Source organism: Rhincodon typus, chromosome 25 (assembly GCF_021869965.1).
Source record: "Rhincodon typus isolate 14 chromosome 25, sRhiTyp1.1, whole genome shotgun sequence".
Taxonomy (NCBI): Eukaryota; Metazoa; Chordata; class Chondrichthyes; order Orectolobiformes; family Rhincodontidae; genus Rhincodon; species Rhincodon typus.
In genome coordinates, this window is record NC_063356.1 from 2805270 (window position 1) to 2822012 (window position 16743).

General features: G+C 43.4%; 1 protein-coding gene and 1 pseudogene across 1 annotated transcript in view; one reads left to right on the forward strand and one right to left on the reverse strand.

Moving 5' to 3' along the window:
- Positions 1-16743, forward strand: part of LOC109931446 (tyrosine-protein phosphatase non-receptor type 22-like) — a 96731-nt gene that overhangs the window by 36884 nt on the left and 43104 nt on the right. The window contains exon 10 of the mRNA XM_048612261.1: positions 3234-3311. Within this exon, the coding sequence (XP_048468218.1) occupies positions 3234-3311 (78 nt within the window). The remainder of the gene's footprint in view (positions 1-3233; positions 3312-16743) is intronic.
- LOC125486068 lies at positions 43-374 on the reverse strand (annotated as a pseudogene).

Sequence of the window (16743 nt, forward strand, 5' to 3'; positions counted from 1 at the left end):
GTTGTCTCGGATTCTCCAGCATCTGCAGTTCCTACTATCTCTTTATTTCTTACTGATTGGTTTTGGCATGTTCCTGAAAATTTCAGAATCACTAGGATCAATGATAGCTAGTGTGCACGCTTTAGTATTTACCTCAAACTGTACCTAGTTCGATGTTGTTGCCACTGTAATGGTGCACACCAGTACTGGCTAACAAAATACTCAATTTCTGACTTCCTCAAGGCTGGATAGTTGTTGGCAATAACAAGCAGCTCGGTGTCGCCTTGACAAATCATTTTCAAAGTCTGTTTGTAACCCAGCACATACTTACCGCTTTTCATAGCCAGCTGGATTCTGGAGTTGATAGATTCCAAAGATTTTTTTGTCTTTTCAGCAGGATGGTGGCTCATTGGTTAGCACTGCTGCTTCACAGTACCAGGGACCCAGGTTAGATTCCGCCCTCCAGTGACTGTGTGAACTTTCCACATTCTTTCTATGTCCATGTGGATTTCTTCCACATGCTTCAGTTTCATCCCACAGTCCAAAGATGTGCAGATTAAGTGGCCATGCTAAATTGCCCTGTAGTGTCGAGGGATGTGTGGCTTAGCCACAGTTAAAAACCCCATGTGGAATTACAGTGGTGTTGTACGTGGGTTGTTCTTTGGAGGGTCAGTGCCCACTTGATGGGCCAAATGGCCTTCTTCTGCACTGTGGGGATTCTATGATTCTTGGCCAACACCTTCTTTGTCTACCCACTTGCCTGTGTTTGCTGAACCTGAAGGCCAGTGTGGAGGAGAGGGTCTGGCAGGGCAGTATCAGACTCTGCTCAGAGACAAACAGTGGTGGCACCCAGGTGAACCCAAGATGGTGATTTTGTGTTCTTAACTCATCCTTCCTCAGAAATCTACAACATACACAACCAGCTCAGGAGAGGCTCCAGAGAGACTGTCCCCAGAGCCCATACCAAGTATTAGTCTCTTTGTACAGAAGGACATAAGAAATATGAGCAAGGGTAGGCCATTCAATGCCTCAAGCCTGGCTGGCCATTCAATATCATGGCTGATGTGCCCTATGCCCAACTCTTCTTTCATGTCAGCTCAGCACAGTCATCAGCTCCCTGATATTTCACAAATCTTTCTATCTGTGTGACATTTGGCCTGAACTTGGCTCTTCTCCCTTTGTGTTTGTGTCCTCTTGTGGTGCTCCTACAGCTTCCCTTGACAGAATGACTCAGGATGACCAATTCACATCTTTGATTCCCTATAAGATCTCTCCTCTTGCCTGTTAAAGCCTTAAATGTCCAATCTTTTTCTGACTTTTCATCATAATTCAGATATGACAGTGAGGATCAGTTTCCCACCCAGTCTCTGAGCATCCTCCAGTGGTTGAATTCCTCTTTCTTTGTCAGGATTAGAAGTCAAGCTCCTTTTAAGGGTAAACCAGAACAGCTTCAAGGTTCATTACCTGATGCTGTCTGGACTTTGTATTTAAGAGCTGGGTTCTTCACTATATTAAAAAAAAAACCACGGATGATTTGGGGGAAAAGCAGACTCTCCTATGACACAGTGATAGTGTCCCTACCCCTGATCTGGGAGGCATGGGTTCAAGTCCCACCTGCTCCAGAGGTGTGCAATAACATCTCTGAGCAGGTTAAATGTGATCTATGTTTCCTAATCAATAAAAAAGAAGAGCTGGGTTCTTTATCAACAGGTCCAGACGGTGAGTTATGGAAGAGGTCATCTCTGCCAATGGTCTTCTGTGGTTATGTTCATGCACAGGTGCCTGTGGAGAGGGACCATGCAGTGTCCATCAATGCTCTCAATGCCTTTAGAGAGGTGGGCACCATGGGGAATACCATGCCCTCTCTCCCCCTCCGACTCCCCAACATTTTGATTAAGTCCTTCTGTCTTCCCCTACCTCCCCTCTCGCTTTTGATGGCTTGCATTGCTCTTAACGGGCTTTGCTTGTAAATATTTAATTAGCTACATGGCTGGGTACTGCTAGTAGTTAAAAGGAAAAGCAAAAAAACATCACAGTGATTTTGCTGGTGGGAAAGTCGTTCAGTTGTGCCTGATACAAAATAAGAAATAAGAAAAAAAACAATGCTGGTCTGTTTTAAAAAATACAAAAGAACTGTAGATGCTGGAAATCAGAAACAAAACCAGAAATTGCTTGAAAAACTCAGCAGGTCTGGCAGCATCTGTGGAGAGAAAACAGAGTTAATGTTTCAGGTCCAGTGAGCCTTCTGAAGTTGGGTTCTTTGACCTTGCTGTGCTTTGCATGGTATGTGTATAATTGGTAACAGGGATGATTTAGTGATGTGGAAATAGATGAAAAGTCCCACTGGTGATTTGGGTGGTGGGACAAAAGTTGTGTGTAATAACACTGACAGATATTAAAGAAAGAGTGGAAATAAAGCTGGATTCTTCGGGGCTCTTGTGGTGCATTGGCAGTGTCCCTACCTCTAAGCCAGGAAGTCCAGATTCAAGTCCCACTTGCTCCAGAGGTGTGTCATAAAATCTCTGAAAGATTTGTTTCAAAGAAAAAGAGCTGAGCTGTTCCTCGGGCTTAGGTTATGGGCAGAAATAGAATCTATGTGGGAAAGATAGAAACTGGTACCTCTGAAGGTCTTTATTTGTTTGATTCAGCATGTAGATAATGGCCTGTTAAACATCATTGACTTCATAGAATCCCTACAGTGTAGAAGCAGGCCATTTGGCCAATTGAGTCCACACTGACCGTCTGAAGGTCATCCCACCCAGACCTGTTCCATCTCTGTATTTTTCCATGGCTAATCCACCTAGCCTGCACATTCCTGGATAGTATGGACAATTTAGCATGGCCAATCCACCCAACCTGCACATCTTTGGACTGTGGGGGAAAACCAATGCACCCAGAGGAATCCTACAGAGACACAGGGAGAACATACAAACTCCATGTGGACAGTCACCCAATGCTGGAATCAAACCTGGGTCCCTGGTGCTGTGAGGCAGCTGTGCTAACCACTGAGCTACTGTGCGGACTCCAGTTAAGAACTTCTTAACCAATTGGTCACAGCTCAATTGACAATGCCTACACAATGAAATAACATTGACCTGTCTCTGTTTCTCATGTTTCTGTCTCTGCCGATGCTATGAGAATTGCTGAGATTTTGCTGTGCTTTCTATTTTTATTACATACTGAATGTTTCTAATTCAGCACCCAACATCTTTTGTTTTTATGTGTGCATTTTAATTAATATTTTTCCATTGCAGATTATTCCAGAAAATTTCAGCATTTATGACCTGATTCAAGAAATGAGAACACAGAGACCATCAATTGTACAAACCAAGGTACAGATGAAGAATGCGTGAAGCTGTAGAGAGCCTGTGATATTAGCAGTTATCAGATAAGCTGACTCTTCCTCATTGAATCAGAAAGAGAGAAGTAACTTGCATTTCTGCAGCCTATGTCATATTCCAAAGGACACTGTAAATACTGCCCCGCTGCCTGGGAACCCCCTCGCAAATAATGCAAGTTCCCCAGAAAGTCCCCTACAAATAGGGTGGCTCAGTGGTTAGCACAGCTGCCCCTCAGCGCCAGGGAGCCAGGTTTGATTCCACCCTCGGGCGACTGTCTGTGTGGAGTTTGCACATTCTCCCCGTGTCTGCGTGGGTTTCCTCCGGGTACTCTGGGTTCCTCCCACAGTCCAAAGATGGGTAGGTTTTGGTGGATTGGCCATGCTAAATTGCCTGTAATGCCTACAGGTGTGTAAGTTAGGTGGCTTAGACATGGGAAATACAGGGACCCAGGGAAAGGGCTGAATGGCCTGTTTCCACACTGCAGGGATTCCGTGAATACTGTCACTTGCCTGCAGACCTCTTGTAAATACTGTGACACATTTCCCAGGGACCCTCTTTAAATACTGCCTTGCTCCCCAGGGCCATCCTGCAAATAATGCCATGCTTGTAAGAAATTGGATTCCACTAAAAGCCAATAATTTGAAAGTGTAAGCAGAACTAACTTTAACACAATGTGGGTTAATTAATTGTCTGTCTCCAGGGTGTAACCTGTAACTGAGCACAGTTGCAGGAGAAAAAGATTAATATCAGACAGGCTATTTCAGAAATGCATTGCCTGGCCCTGTACATGAACGGGACAGACTATAACCCATTACTCCTCCTGATCACTGCAGCAGGAGAAGGACAGCTATTTTCTGTCATAGTAGATTGTTCTTTCCTTCCCTTGATTCTTAGAGTCATAAAGTTGTACAGCATGGAAACAGACCCTTTGGTCCAACTCATCCATGCAACCAGATGTCTTAAACTAATCTAGTCCCATTTGCCAGCATTTGGCACACATCCCTCTAAAACCTTCCTACTCATATATCCATCCAGATGCCCTTTAAATGTTGTAATTGTACCAGCATTCACTTCTTCTTCTGGCAGTTCGTTCCATACATGCACCACCTTCAGTGTGAAAAGTTGCCCTTTAGGTCCCTTTTAAATCTTTCCCCTCACATATTAAACCTATGCCTTCTAGTTTTGGACTCCCCTACACTGGGAAAAAGACCTTGTTTTTCATCCAATCCATGCCCCTCATGATCTTATAAACTTCTACATGCCCATCACTCAGCCTCCAGTGCTGTAGGAAAAATAGCCCCAGCCTATTCAGCCTCTCCCTACAGCTCAAACCCTCCAAACCTGGCAACATGCTTGTAAATCCTTTCCGATACCTTTCAAAGTTGCACAACATCCTTCTTATAGCAGGGAGACCAGAATTGCATGCAGTATTACAAAAGTGGCCAAACCAATGTCCTGTACAGCCACAACATGACCTCCCAACTCCTATACTCAATGAACTAACCAATAAAGTCAAGCATACCAAACAACTTCTTCAACATCCTGTCTACCTGTGACTCCACTTTCAAGGAACTGAATCTGTACCCCAAGATCTCTTTTTTCGACAGCACTCCCCAGGCCCCTAACATTAAATGTATTAAGTCCTGCTCTGATTTGCCTTTCCGAAATGCAACCCTCACATTTATCTAAATTAAAATTCATCTGTCACTCCTCAGCCCATTGGCCCATCCGATCAAGCTCTTGTTGTATTCTGAAAGAACCCTTTTCACTGTCCATCACACCACCAATTTTGGTGTCTTCTGCAAACCTACTAACCTTTCCTCCTTTATTCACATCCAAATAATTTATCTAATGACAAAAAGCAGTGGACCCAGTACTGATCTTTACGGCACACTACTGGTCACAGTCCTCCAGTCCAAAAATTGACTCTCCACCATTATCATCTACCTTCAAGCCAATTTTGAATCCAAATGGCTATCTCTCCCTGGATTCCATGTGATCTAACTTTGCTAACCCGTCTACCATGTAGAACCTTGAAACACCTTGCTGAAGTTCATTTAGACAACTTCCACCACTCTACTTTCATGAATCTTCTTCATCACTTCTTCAAAAAACTCAATCAAGTTAGAAAGACACAATTTCCTACACACAAAGTCATGTTGACTATCCCTAATCAGTCCTCACCTTTCCAAATACATGTAAATCCTATCCCTCAGAATTCCCTCCGACAACTTTACCCTCCATGGGCTCACTAGTCTATTCCTTACCACCTTTCTTACATAATGGCACCATGTTAGCCAACCTTCAGTCTACCATTACCTCACCTGTGGCTATCGATGCTACAAATATCTCAGCAAAGGGCTCTGCAATCACTTCCCTAGCTTCCCATAATGTTCTGGGATACACCTGATTAGATCCTGGGGATTTACCCACATTTTGGTGTTTTAAGACATCCAGCACCTCCTCGTCTGTAGTAGAGTCATACAGTAATACAGCATGGAAACAGGCCCTTCAGCCCAAACTGGTCCATGCCGACCAAAGTGCCCCCTCAGCTAGTTCAATTGCCTGTATTTGGTCCATATCCCTCTAAACCCTTCCCATCCATGTACCTATCCAAATGTTTTATAAATGTTGCTATTGTACCTGCCTCAACCACTTTCTCTGGCAGCCCATTCCATATACACACCACTCTCTGCGTGAAGAAGTTGCTCCTCAGGTACTTCTTAAATCTTTCCCCTCTCACCTTAAACCTATGCCGTCTTGTTTTCAATTCCCCATCCCTGGGAAAATAGACTATATGCATTTATCCTATCTATGCCCCTCATGATTTTATACACCTTAATAAGGTCACCCCTCATTCTCCTACATTCCAAGGAATAAAGTCCTATCCCAACCTCTCCCTATAACTCAGGACTACTAGTCCTGGCAACATACTTATAAATTTTCTTTGCACACTTTCCAGTTTAACAATGTCTTTCCTAAAACAGGGTGACTAAAACTGTACAAAATATTCCAAGTGCGGCCTCACCAATGACTTACACAACTGTAACATAAAGTCCCAATTCCTGTACTCAGTGCCTCGACCGATGACGGCCAGCATGCTAAATGCCTTCTTCACGACCCTGTCTACCTCTGACGCCACTTTCAACAAACTACGTACTTGTACTCCTAGGTCCCTCTGTTCCACAACACTCCTCAGGACCTTACCATTTACTGTATAAGTTCCGTCTTGGTTTGACTTTCCAAAATACAACACCTCGCACTTATATGCATTAAATTGCTTTTGCCAATCCTCAGCCCACTTCCCCATCTGATCAAGATCCTCTGAAATTTTTGATAACTTTCCTTGCTGTCAACAATACCTCCTAATTTTGTATCATCTGCAAACTTACTAATCATGTCTTGTACATTCACATCCAGAACATTTATGTAAATAACAAATAACAAAGGTCTCAGCACCGACCCCTGTGGCACACCACTAGCCCCAGGCCTCCATTCTGAGAAACAACCTTCAACCATCACCCTCTGCTTCCTACCATCGAGCCAATTTTGAATCCAATTAGCTAGATCTCCCTGGATCCCATGCAACCTAATGTCCATGATCAGCCTGCCATGTGGGACCTTGTCAAAGGCTTTCCTGAAGTCCATATAGACAACATCCACTGCTCTATCCTCATCTATCCTCTTGGTTACCTCTTCAAAAAATTCTAAAAGACTTGTCAGACATGACTTCCACACTCAAATCCATGCTGACTATTCCTAATCAGACTGTAACTATCCAAATGTTGGTTAATCTTGTCCGTCAGTATCCTCTCCAATAACTTGCCTACCACTGATGTCAGGCTCACTGACCTGTGGTTCCCTGGCTTGTCTTTGCTACCTTTCTTAAACAATGGAATAACAGTAACCACCCTCCAGTCTTCTTGAACTTTGCCAGTGACTAAAAATGAAGAAAAAAAATCTGTGCAAGGGCCTCTGCAATTTCTTCCCTAGCCTCCCATAATGTCCAAGGATGGACTTGATCAGATCCTGGGGATTTATCCATCTTAATGAGCTTTAAGGCTGCAAACACCTCCTCTCTGGTAATGTGTGTACAGTCCAAAACATCCCCACTTGTTTCCCTTATTTCCTTAGCATCAATGATTGTCTCCTCAGTAAACACTGAGAAGAAATATTCATTAAAAATCTCCCCCATCTCCTGTGGCTTTACACATAGACGGTCATGCTGATCTTTAAGGGGACCTATTCTCTCCCTAGCCACCCTCTTACTCTTAATATAGTTATAGAACCTTTTGGGATTATCTTTAACCTTTTCTGCCAGATCTATCTCATACCCCCTTTTTGCTCTTCTGATTTCTCTCTTAAGTGTGTTCTTACACACTTTATAGTCATCTATGGATTCACTTGAACCCAATAGCTTAAACTCAATGTATGCCTTCTTCTTTTTCCTGATCAGAGCCTCAATATCTATCGTCAGCCACGTACTGCCCCTGAACTCTTGTTATCACACTTTTAAAAGCCTCCTTTTTGCCAGATATTCCTTTTCCTTCAAACAGACTCAACCAATCAACCACTGCTAGATCCTGCCTAATAGGCCCAAAAGTGGCCCTACTCCAGTTCAACACCTTAACCTGTGGACCTGTCCTATCTTTTTCCATAACAGTGTTAAATCCAGGAGAATTATGGTCAGTGGACCCAAATTATGGTCAGTGGACTCAGAGAGTGACACTTTAGTCACTTGCCCGACCTTGTTTCCTAAGAGGAGGCCCAGTGTTGCACCCTCCCGAGTAGGGCCCTCTACATAGTGATTTAGGAAACTTTCTTAGATACATTTGACAAATTCCACCCCATCCGGTCCTTTTAAACTCTGGGTGGTCCAGTCAATACAGGGGAAATTATATTCTCCAACCAGCACTACTGTATTATTCCTACAGGTATCTGCAATCCCTCTACAGATCTGTTCTCTAGTACCCAGAGGTTATTTGGGGGTCTATAACACAGTCTCAACAGTGACCCTCCCCTTCTTGTTTCTAAGTTCTAACCATATGGCCTCATTTGATGACCCCTTAAGAATACCCTCTCTAAGCACTGTTGTTATGTGCTCCCTTATCAAAAGGGGAACTCCCCCTCCTTGCTTACTTGTACTTCTGTCACGCCTGTGGCTTCTATATCCTGGAACATTGAGCTGCCAGACCTGCCCTTCTCTCAGCCCTGTTTCTGTTATGGCTATAATATCCCAGTCCCCAGAACCAGTCCATGCTCTGAGCTCATCTGCTTTACCAATCAGGCCTCGTGCGTTGAAATAAATGCACTTTAAACACTAAGTCTTTTTTCCCTCCCTTTATTGTGCCCCTGGCTATCCTGAATAGTAAACTTGCTCTCAATGGCTAATGTACTTTCCCCGGCTTCTCGATGGCCCCTCCCTTATTCAGAGTCCCACCCCCCCTCCAAACTAGTTTAAACCCTCCCGGGTTACGCCAGCAAATATTCCCGCAAGGATATTGGACCCCCTCCAGTTCAAGTGCAACCTGTCCCTCTTGTACAGGTCTCAATGATCCAAGAACTGAAAACCCTGCCTCCTACACCAGCTCCTCAGCCACACATTCATCTGGCCTATCTTTCTATTTCTATCCTCACTGGCGCGTGGCACTGGGAGTAATCGGGAGATCACTACGCTTGAGGTCCTGCTTTTTAACTTCTTACCTAACTCCCTATACTCATTGCACAGGATCCCATCCCTTTGTCTACCTATGTAATTTGTACCAATGTGCCCAATGATCTCTGGCTGTTCACCCTGCCCCTTCAGAATGTTCTGCAACCACTCAGAGACATCCTTGACCCTGGCACCTAGGAGGCAACACACCATCCTGGTGTCTCTTCAGCGGTATAATGGACACTTTTCAAGATATCACTATTTCTCCAAGTTCTCTAGCTTCCATATCCTTCTCAACAGTAAAAACTGACACAAGATACTCATTTAGTATTTCCTGCAGTTCCACACATAGATGGCCTTGTTGATCTTTAAGGAGCTCTATTCTGTCCCTAGCTACTTTTATGTCCTTAATATATTTGTTGAATCTCTTTGGATTCTCCTTAACACTATTTGCCAAAGCTGTCTCATGTGCTGTTTGTGCCCTCCTAATTTCCCTCTTGAGTACGCTCTCACTGCCCTTATACTCATCTAGGGATTCACTCGGGATCCCAGCTGTCTACACCTGTCACATACCTCTCTCTTTTTCTCGACCAGAGCCTCAATTTCTCTAGTCATCCAACATTTTCTACACATCTTTGCCATTCACACTAACAAGAACATACTGTCTCTGGACTCCCGTAATTTTATTTTTGAAGGCCACCTACTTTCCAACCGTCCCTTTCCCTGCAAAAAGTCTGTCCCAATTAACTTTTGAAAGTTCCTGCCGAATACCATCAAAATTGCCCTTTTGCCAATTTAGAATTTTAACTTTTAGATCAGGTCTATCCTGTTCTATCACTATTTTAAAACTATTAGAATTATGGTCACTGGTCCCAAAGTGCTCCCCCACTAACATCTCAGTCAGTTATCCTGTCTTATTTCCCAAGAGAAGGTCAAGTATTGCTCCCTCTCTAGTAGGTACATCCACATATGACTACTGTGTGTGTGCGTGTGTGTGTGTCTGTGTGTGTGCGTGTGTGTGTGTCTGTGTGTGTGTGTGTCTGTCTGTCTGTCTGTCTGTGTCTGTGTGTGTGTGTGTGTCTGTCTGTATCTATGTCTGTGTGTGTGTCTCTGTCTGTGTGTGTGTGTGTGTGTGTGTGTGTGTGTGTCTGTGTGTCTGTGTGTGTGCGCGTGTGCGTGCGCGTGTGTGTGATCAATAAGGTGATCAGCCCTTTCTTATTTCTCAGTTCTACCCAAATAACTTCACTGGACATATTCCCAGGAATATCCTTCCTAAGTACATCCCCAATGAAAAATGCCACTCCCCCTCCTCTCTTGCCCCCCTTTCTACCCTTCCTATAGCATCTATACCCTGGAACATTAATCTGTCAGTCCTGTCCATCCCTGAGCCATGTTTCTGTAATTGCTAGATATCCCAGTCCCATGTTCCCAACCATGCTCTGAGTTCATCTGCCTTACCTGTTAGGTCTCTTGCTGTGAAATAAATGCACTTTAATTTATCAGCCCTACCCCATTCTCCGCTTTGTTTCTGCCTGCCCTGACTATTCGACTTGTTCCTTCTCCCAACTGTATCAGCCTCAGACTGATCTCTATTCTCACTGTCTTTTTGGGTCCCACCACCACACCCCAAACCCCCATCCTCACTTACTAGCTTAAAGCCTCCTGAGCAGCTCTAGCAAATCTCCTCACCAATATATTAGTCCCCTTCCAATTCAGGTGCAACCCATCCTTCTTACACAGGTCACTTCAACCCCAGAAGAGATTCCAATGATCCAAAAATCTGAATCTCTGCCTCCAGCACCAGTTCCGCAGCCACATTTTTATCTGCTCTATCCTCCTATTCCTACTGTCATTAGCATGTAGCACCAGGAGTAATCCAGATTTTACTACCCTTGAGGACTGACTTTTTAACCTCCTGCCTAATTTCCTCTGTTCTCTCTTCAGAGCCTCATCCCTTCCTCTTCCTATGTCATTGGTACCAATGTGTACAACAACCACCCACTGGTCACTTTCGCCTTTGAGAATATTCTGCACCCTCTCTGAGCCATTCTTGACCCTGGCACCAGGGAGGCAACACATCATTCTGATGTCTCATTGTTGGCCACAGAAATGTCTGTCTGTGCCTCAGACTGGAGAGTCCCCTATTACAATCGAGAACCTGAAATGCCTCTCATTACAGTAGAGCCAGTCTTGGTACCAGAAACCTGGCTATCGATGCTACATTCCCCTGACAGTCCATCCCCTACATTTTCCAAAACAGCAGTCTTTTGTGTTTTTCTTTCTTTTTCACTTTATCTCATCAAACTTGGATTTTCTTGTTTACTTTCTCTTTCATGTCTTCCACTTTCTCTCTTTGCTCCTGTTCTCAGTTGCTCTCTCACTTTCTTTCATTTTTAGGCTTCTGGCTGTCTCCCTTTCTCACCCTCATACACATGCACATTCTTTCTCTCTCACCCTGGACCTTTTGGTGAAAAATGTGCTTCAGTGTTGATCATACATTGTTTTTTTGTGACCAGAGGAAATATTCGATGTTCTATTGCGTGCTGGAGGCTGTTGTTTGTGGCAAGAATGAAGCAGTGCTGTGACATCTGTGTTAATATTTCCTTTTACAGTCTGTAGGTGGGACAATTAGAAGTTGATGTAGTGAAGAGGAAATTGCACAGACTTTGATAAATGTGTCAAATAACTTCACAGAATATAAATATAAAACTGCCTCAAGTAACCTTTCCACCTAAAACAAAATTGCCGCTTCACATATTTTGGATAACAAAACTCTTTCACTTTTGGGCTTCCTGCTCTGTGCCTGAAAATAAATCTGATTAAACAGCATTATTATTATAGAAAGGTGACTTCAGCAGAAGAAGGTTGACACAGCTTGGAACAATTGAGCACTCCAGACACTACTTTCAACCTGAAGTTTGTCAGTTCTTCAAGATCTCAAGACCTCCGGTTGGACTTTTATCTCTAGGCTCCGCCCAGTTGAATTAGAAGTAAATGTTAGTAATGGAGAGGGACATTCTCTCTCCCCCAGCTGTATAAAAGAAATAGGCTTCACTCACACCTCTTGTAACCCAGGAACTTAGGAAGCAATTTAGCTCATCAGCTGGGGCATTTGAAGGGGTACTGGGTGATTATTTGGATACAAATAATGTGCAAATGTGTAGGAAAACAATCAGGAAATTGGCATTAGGTAATGATGCATATTTGCAGATCTGCACCACAGCTATTTTACTGTTCTGTGGAATCTGTTTCACCATTCATTCAGTATTATGGCTGATCTGTCTCTCACCTAGAGTTACCTGTCTTTTTGCTGCATATATCCATGAAAAACTCTCAATAAAATCTGTCAAACACCCTATTTGTAGATCAATATTTTCCCAACCTAATTAAATAGAAATTCGAGTCTAGGATGCAAGTTTAGAGAATCGAGGATATTTCAATAGAACAGCAAAGTGGAACTTAGATAGGTTATTTATGATTACATTGAATGTGGGAGCAGGCACAAGGGGCAAATGACCTATTTCTGCCCCCATCTCCCAATACGTTTTGTGGAACAGGAGCAGGCCATTCATCCCCTCTTTCACTGCCTATCCGATATAGTCATGCACAAAGCAATCTGAGGCTCATAAACCCTAATCGTCCAGCCTTGCAGCCCCAACAACTCCATCTTAAATCAGGTTGACATAGGAATATAGGAACAGACACTTCAGACCACCGAGCCAACTGCATCATTTAATGTGGTCATTGCTGACTGAATACTCCCATTCTTTTTATGAAATCTACCTTAATCTCTACCTTAAACATACTCAAAGACTTAATAGGTGTTCAACAGATCGAATTTGCTACCACAGAAGACTGTGGAAGCTGGGTCACTGAGTATATTCAGGAAAGTATATTTTTAGATATTAAAAGCATCAGAGTGTGTGGAGAGAATATGGGAAAATGGCTTTAAGATACATCAGCCATAATCATATTGAATGGCAGTGTGGGGCTGAATGGCCTACTCCTGCTCCTGGTTTCTATGGTTAAGGTGTTTTATATAAATACAAGTTTATTTTGCTGTTCTGATGTTTTGCAGCATTTTCTCATCCTACTGTCTCTCTGAATGTGACTACATCCTGGGAGGTTGAAATGAGTGAATTTTCCCTGCGGTGCGTGGGATCTTGGGGAAATTCATATATTCGCATGATCAGACATGATGTTAGAAATGCTAATTTAATTGACACATTTTTGCAATTAATCACTGGATTGGTTTTGCAGTGAATATGAACATTGTGTGCAAAAACAGAAGTTGCTGGAAAGGCTCAGCAGGTCTGGCAGCACCTGTGGAGAAAAAAAAATTACAGTGTTAATGTTTCGGGTCCGGTGACCCTTCCTCAGAACAGACCCGAAACATTAACTCTGATTTTTTTCTTCTCAGATGCTGCTAGACCTGCTGAGCTTTTCCAGCAACTTCTGTTTTTGTTCCTGATTTACAGCAGCCGCAGTTCTTTCGTTTTTTGTGAACATCGTGTGGTTTTGTGACTCGCCTGCTAAAGCTCGAGAAGTGCATTGACTTTCTATTTTAACTAGACTGGTTATTTCCGGCAAACCTGTGTGTTACGAAAGCTTTATTCTCTGTGCTTTTGATGTGAGCTGAGGCCTTTCTGTTTTCAATTGTATCCATTAGTTTGTTGAAATTTGCATTTATATAGCGCATTTAGAGTGGTAAGATGACACACAAGATGTTTCACAGGAGTGATTATCAAACAATATTAAACGCTGACTCCCTGAGGGAGATATTAGAACAGGAGCCAAAACCTGGTCAAAGAGGTTTTTAAGGACTGCCTAAGAGAGGTAGAGAGGCAGACAAATGTAGGGAAGGAATTCCAGAGGTTAAGAGATAGTAGGAACTGCAGATGCTGGAGAAAATTTTCTGAAGAAGGGTCTAGGCCCAAAACGTCAGCCTTCCTGCTCCTCTGATGCTGCTTGGCCTGCTGTGTTATTCCAGAGATTAAGCCTTGACCACTAATATTCAGGTGCAGAGATTTAAAGGGTTAAATTAAGAGATTACGTTGTTTAAATATGGTTTGCATTCTCTTGAGTTTTAAAGGTTGTGAGTGATTTGGTCAAAGAGAGAGGTAAAGGGATGCAATAGGATGGACCAAGGGAAACTGTTTCCTCTGGTGTGGGAGCCCAGAACAAGTGACTAGACGTTAGTGCTGGTTCTTCAGTGAAATAGTCTCCATTCTCTCTAAGACTAGCTTGTCAGCTCCAGAGGAGTGAAAATCCAGAAACTTCCAACCCAGAAACTTTTGGGTTCTGAGGAAGGGTCACCGGACCTGGAACATTAACTCTGTGATTTTTTTTCTCCACAGATGCTGCCAGACCTGCTGAGCTTTTCCAGCAACTTCTGTTTTTGTGCACAATGTTCATATTCACTGCAAAGCCAATCTAGTTATGAACGGCACTGTTCCCTGAAACATCTCAAGCATTGAAATTAGTTGGAACTTAAATGGGAATTGGCATGAGGTAGAAAAAGATGTGGCAACATTTTAAACAATATTTTAATTCATTCATGCGACATGAATGTCTCTGGCTGGGACATCATTTATTGCCCATCCCTAGTCGCCCTTGAGAAGGTGGTGGTGAGCTGTGTTCTTGGGCCGCGACAATCCATGTGCTGTACATAGACCTACAATGCCCCTACAGAGGGAATTCCAGGATTTTGACTCAGTACTACTGAAGGAATAGAGGTATATTTCCAAGTCAGGGAGGCGCTTGGCTTGATGTGGAAATTGCAGGTTTGTAGTCTTCCCATGTATCTGCTGCCCTTGTCTTTCTAGGTGATCATATGTTTAGAAGTTGCTGGGTAAAGAACTACAGTGAATTTCTGCAGTGCATCACATAAATAGGTCACACTGCTGCTACTGATTGTCAGTCGTGGACGAAATGGATGCTTGTGGATGTGGCACCAGTCAAGTGGGCTGCTTTGTCCTGGATGGTGCCAAGTTTGTTGAGTTTTATTAGAGCCACACTCATCCGGGCAAATGGGGAGTATTCCATCACACTCCTGAATTGTGCCTTGTGGATGGTGGACAGGCTTTGGGGAGTCAGGAGGTGAGTTACTTGCAGTAGTATTCCTAACCTCTGACCTGCTGCTATAGCCACAGTTTTCATATGGCAAGTCCAGTTCAGTTTCTGGTCAATGTTAACCTCCAGGATGTTGACAGTTGAGAATTCAGCAATGGTAATGCCATTAAATATCAAGATGTGATGGTTAAATCTTCTCTTATTGGAGATGGTCATTTGTGCGGTATGTATTTAACCTCGATATTGTCTAGGTCTTGCTGCAAACACCAAAATTGTTGTTATAGTGGACAGTAAAGAAGGTTACCTGAACTTACGAAGAGATCTTGATCAATTGAGTCAATGAGTTGAGGAGTGGCAATGGAGTTTAATTTGGATTCATAAGAGATTTTGCGTTTTGCTAAAACAAACAAGGGCAGGACTTATACAATTAATGGTAGGGCCTGAGTAGTGTTGTAGAACAGAGACCTAGGGGTTCAGGTACCTAATTTTTTGAAATTTGCATCACAGGTAGACAGGGTGGTTACGAAGACATTTAGCACACTCGCCTTCATTGCTCAAACCTTTCAGTATAGGAGTTGGGACGTCATGTTGAGGTCGTACAGGATGTTGGTGAGGCCTCTCCTGGAGTACTGTGTGCGGTTCTGGTTGCCCTGCTATAGGAAGGATATTATTAAATTGGAGAGGGTTCAGAAAAGATTTACCAGGATGTTGCTGGGAACAGAGGGTTTGAGGTATAAGGAGAGACTGGATAGCCTGAGGAACTCCTGCAGAGATATCCTGAGATAACTGACCTCCAACAGCTGCAACCATCTTCCTTCGTGCTAGGTAATTTCCCTAGTGCCAGTCCAACCAGTGGAGAGTTTGCCATCTGATTCCTATCGATTCCAGTTTTGCTAGGACTCCTCGATGTCAAGGGCTGTCACTCTCACCTCACCTCTGGAATTCAGCTCTTTTATCCATGGTTAAATTGAGGCTGTACTGAGGCCAGGAGCCCTGGTGGAACCCAAACTGGGCGTCACTGAGCAGGTTATTGCTGAGCAGGTGCTGCTTGATAGCACTGTTAGTGACACCTTCCATCACTTTACTGATGGTCGAGAATAGACTAATGAGGCAGCAATTGGGTGGGTTGGATTTGACTGTTTTTTGTGTACAGGACATACCTGGGCAACTTTCCATATTCTCAGGTAGATGTCAATATTGTAGCTGTGCGGTAACAATTTGGCTCAAGGCACAGCACTTTTGGAGCACAAGTCTTCAGTAGTATTCAGTACTATTCCTGGAATGTCGTCAGGCCAATAGCTTTTGCAATATCCAGTGCCCCTAGCATTTCCACAGGCTCAGCACTCTGGGCAAAGAAATTTCTCCTCATCTCAGTTCTTATCCTTAAACTATGACACCTCGTTCTTGACTCCCAGTCATTGGGAACATCCTTCCTGTGTTTACCCTGTCTAGTCCTGTCAAAATTTGATAGGTTTCTATGAAATCCCCCTCATTCTTCTAAACTCCAGTGGATATAATTCTAAACAACTTAATCTCTCCTAATACATCTGTTCTGTCATCCCAGGAATCAGTTTGGTAAGCCTTTTGCATTGCCTCTATAGCAACATTCTTCCTCAGATAAAAATTACATTTGGAGTTTCCAATCCACTGGGACCTTTGAAGAATCGAAGGAATGGAAGGTTACAACCAATGTAGCTA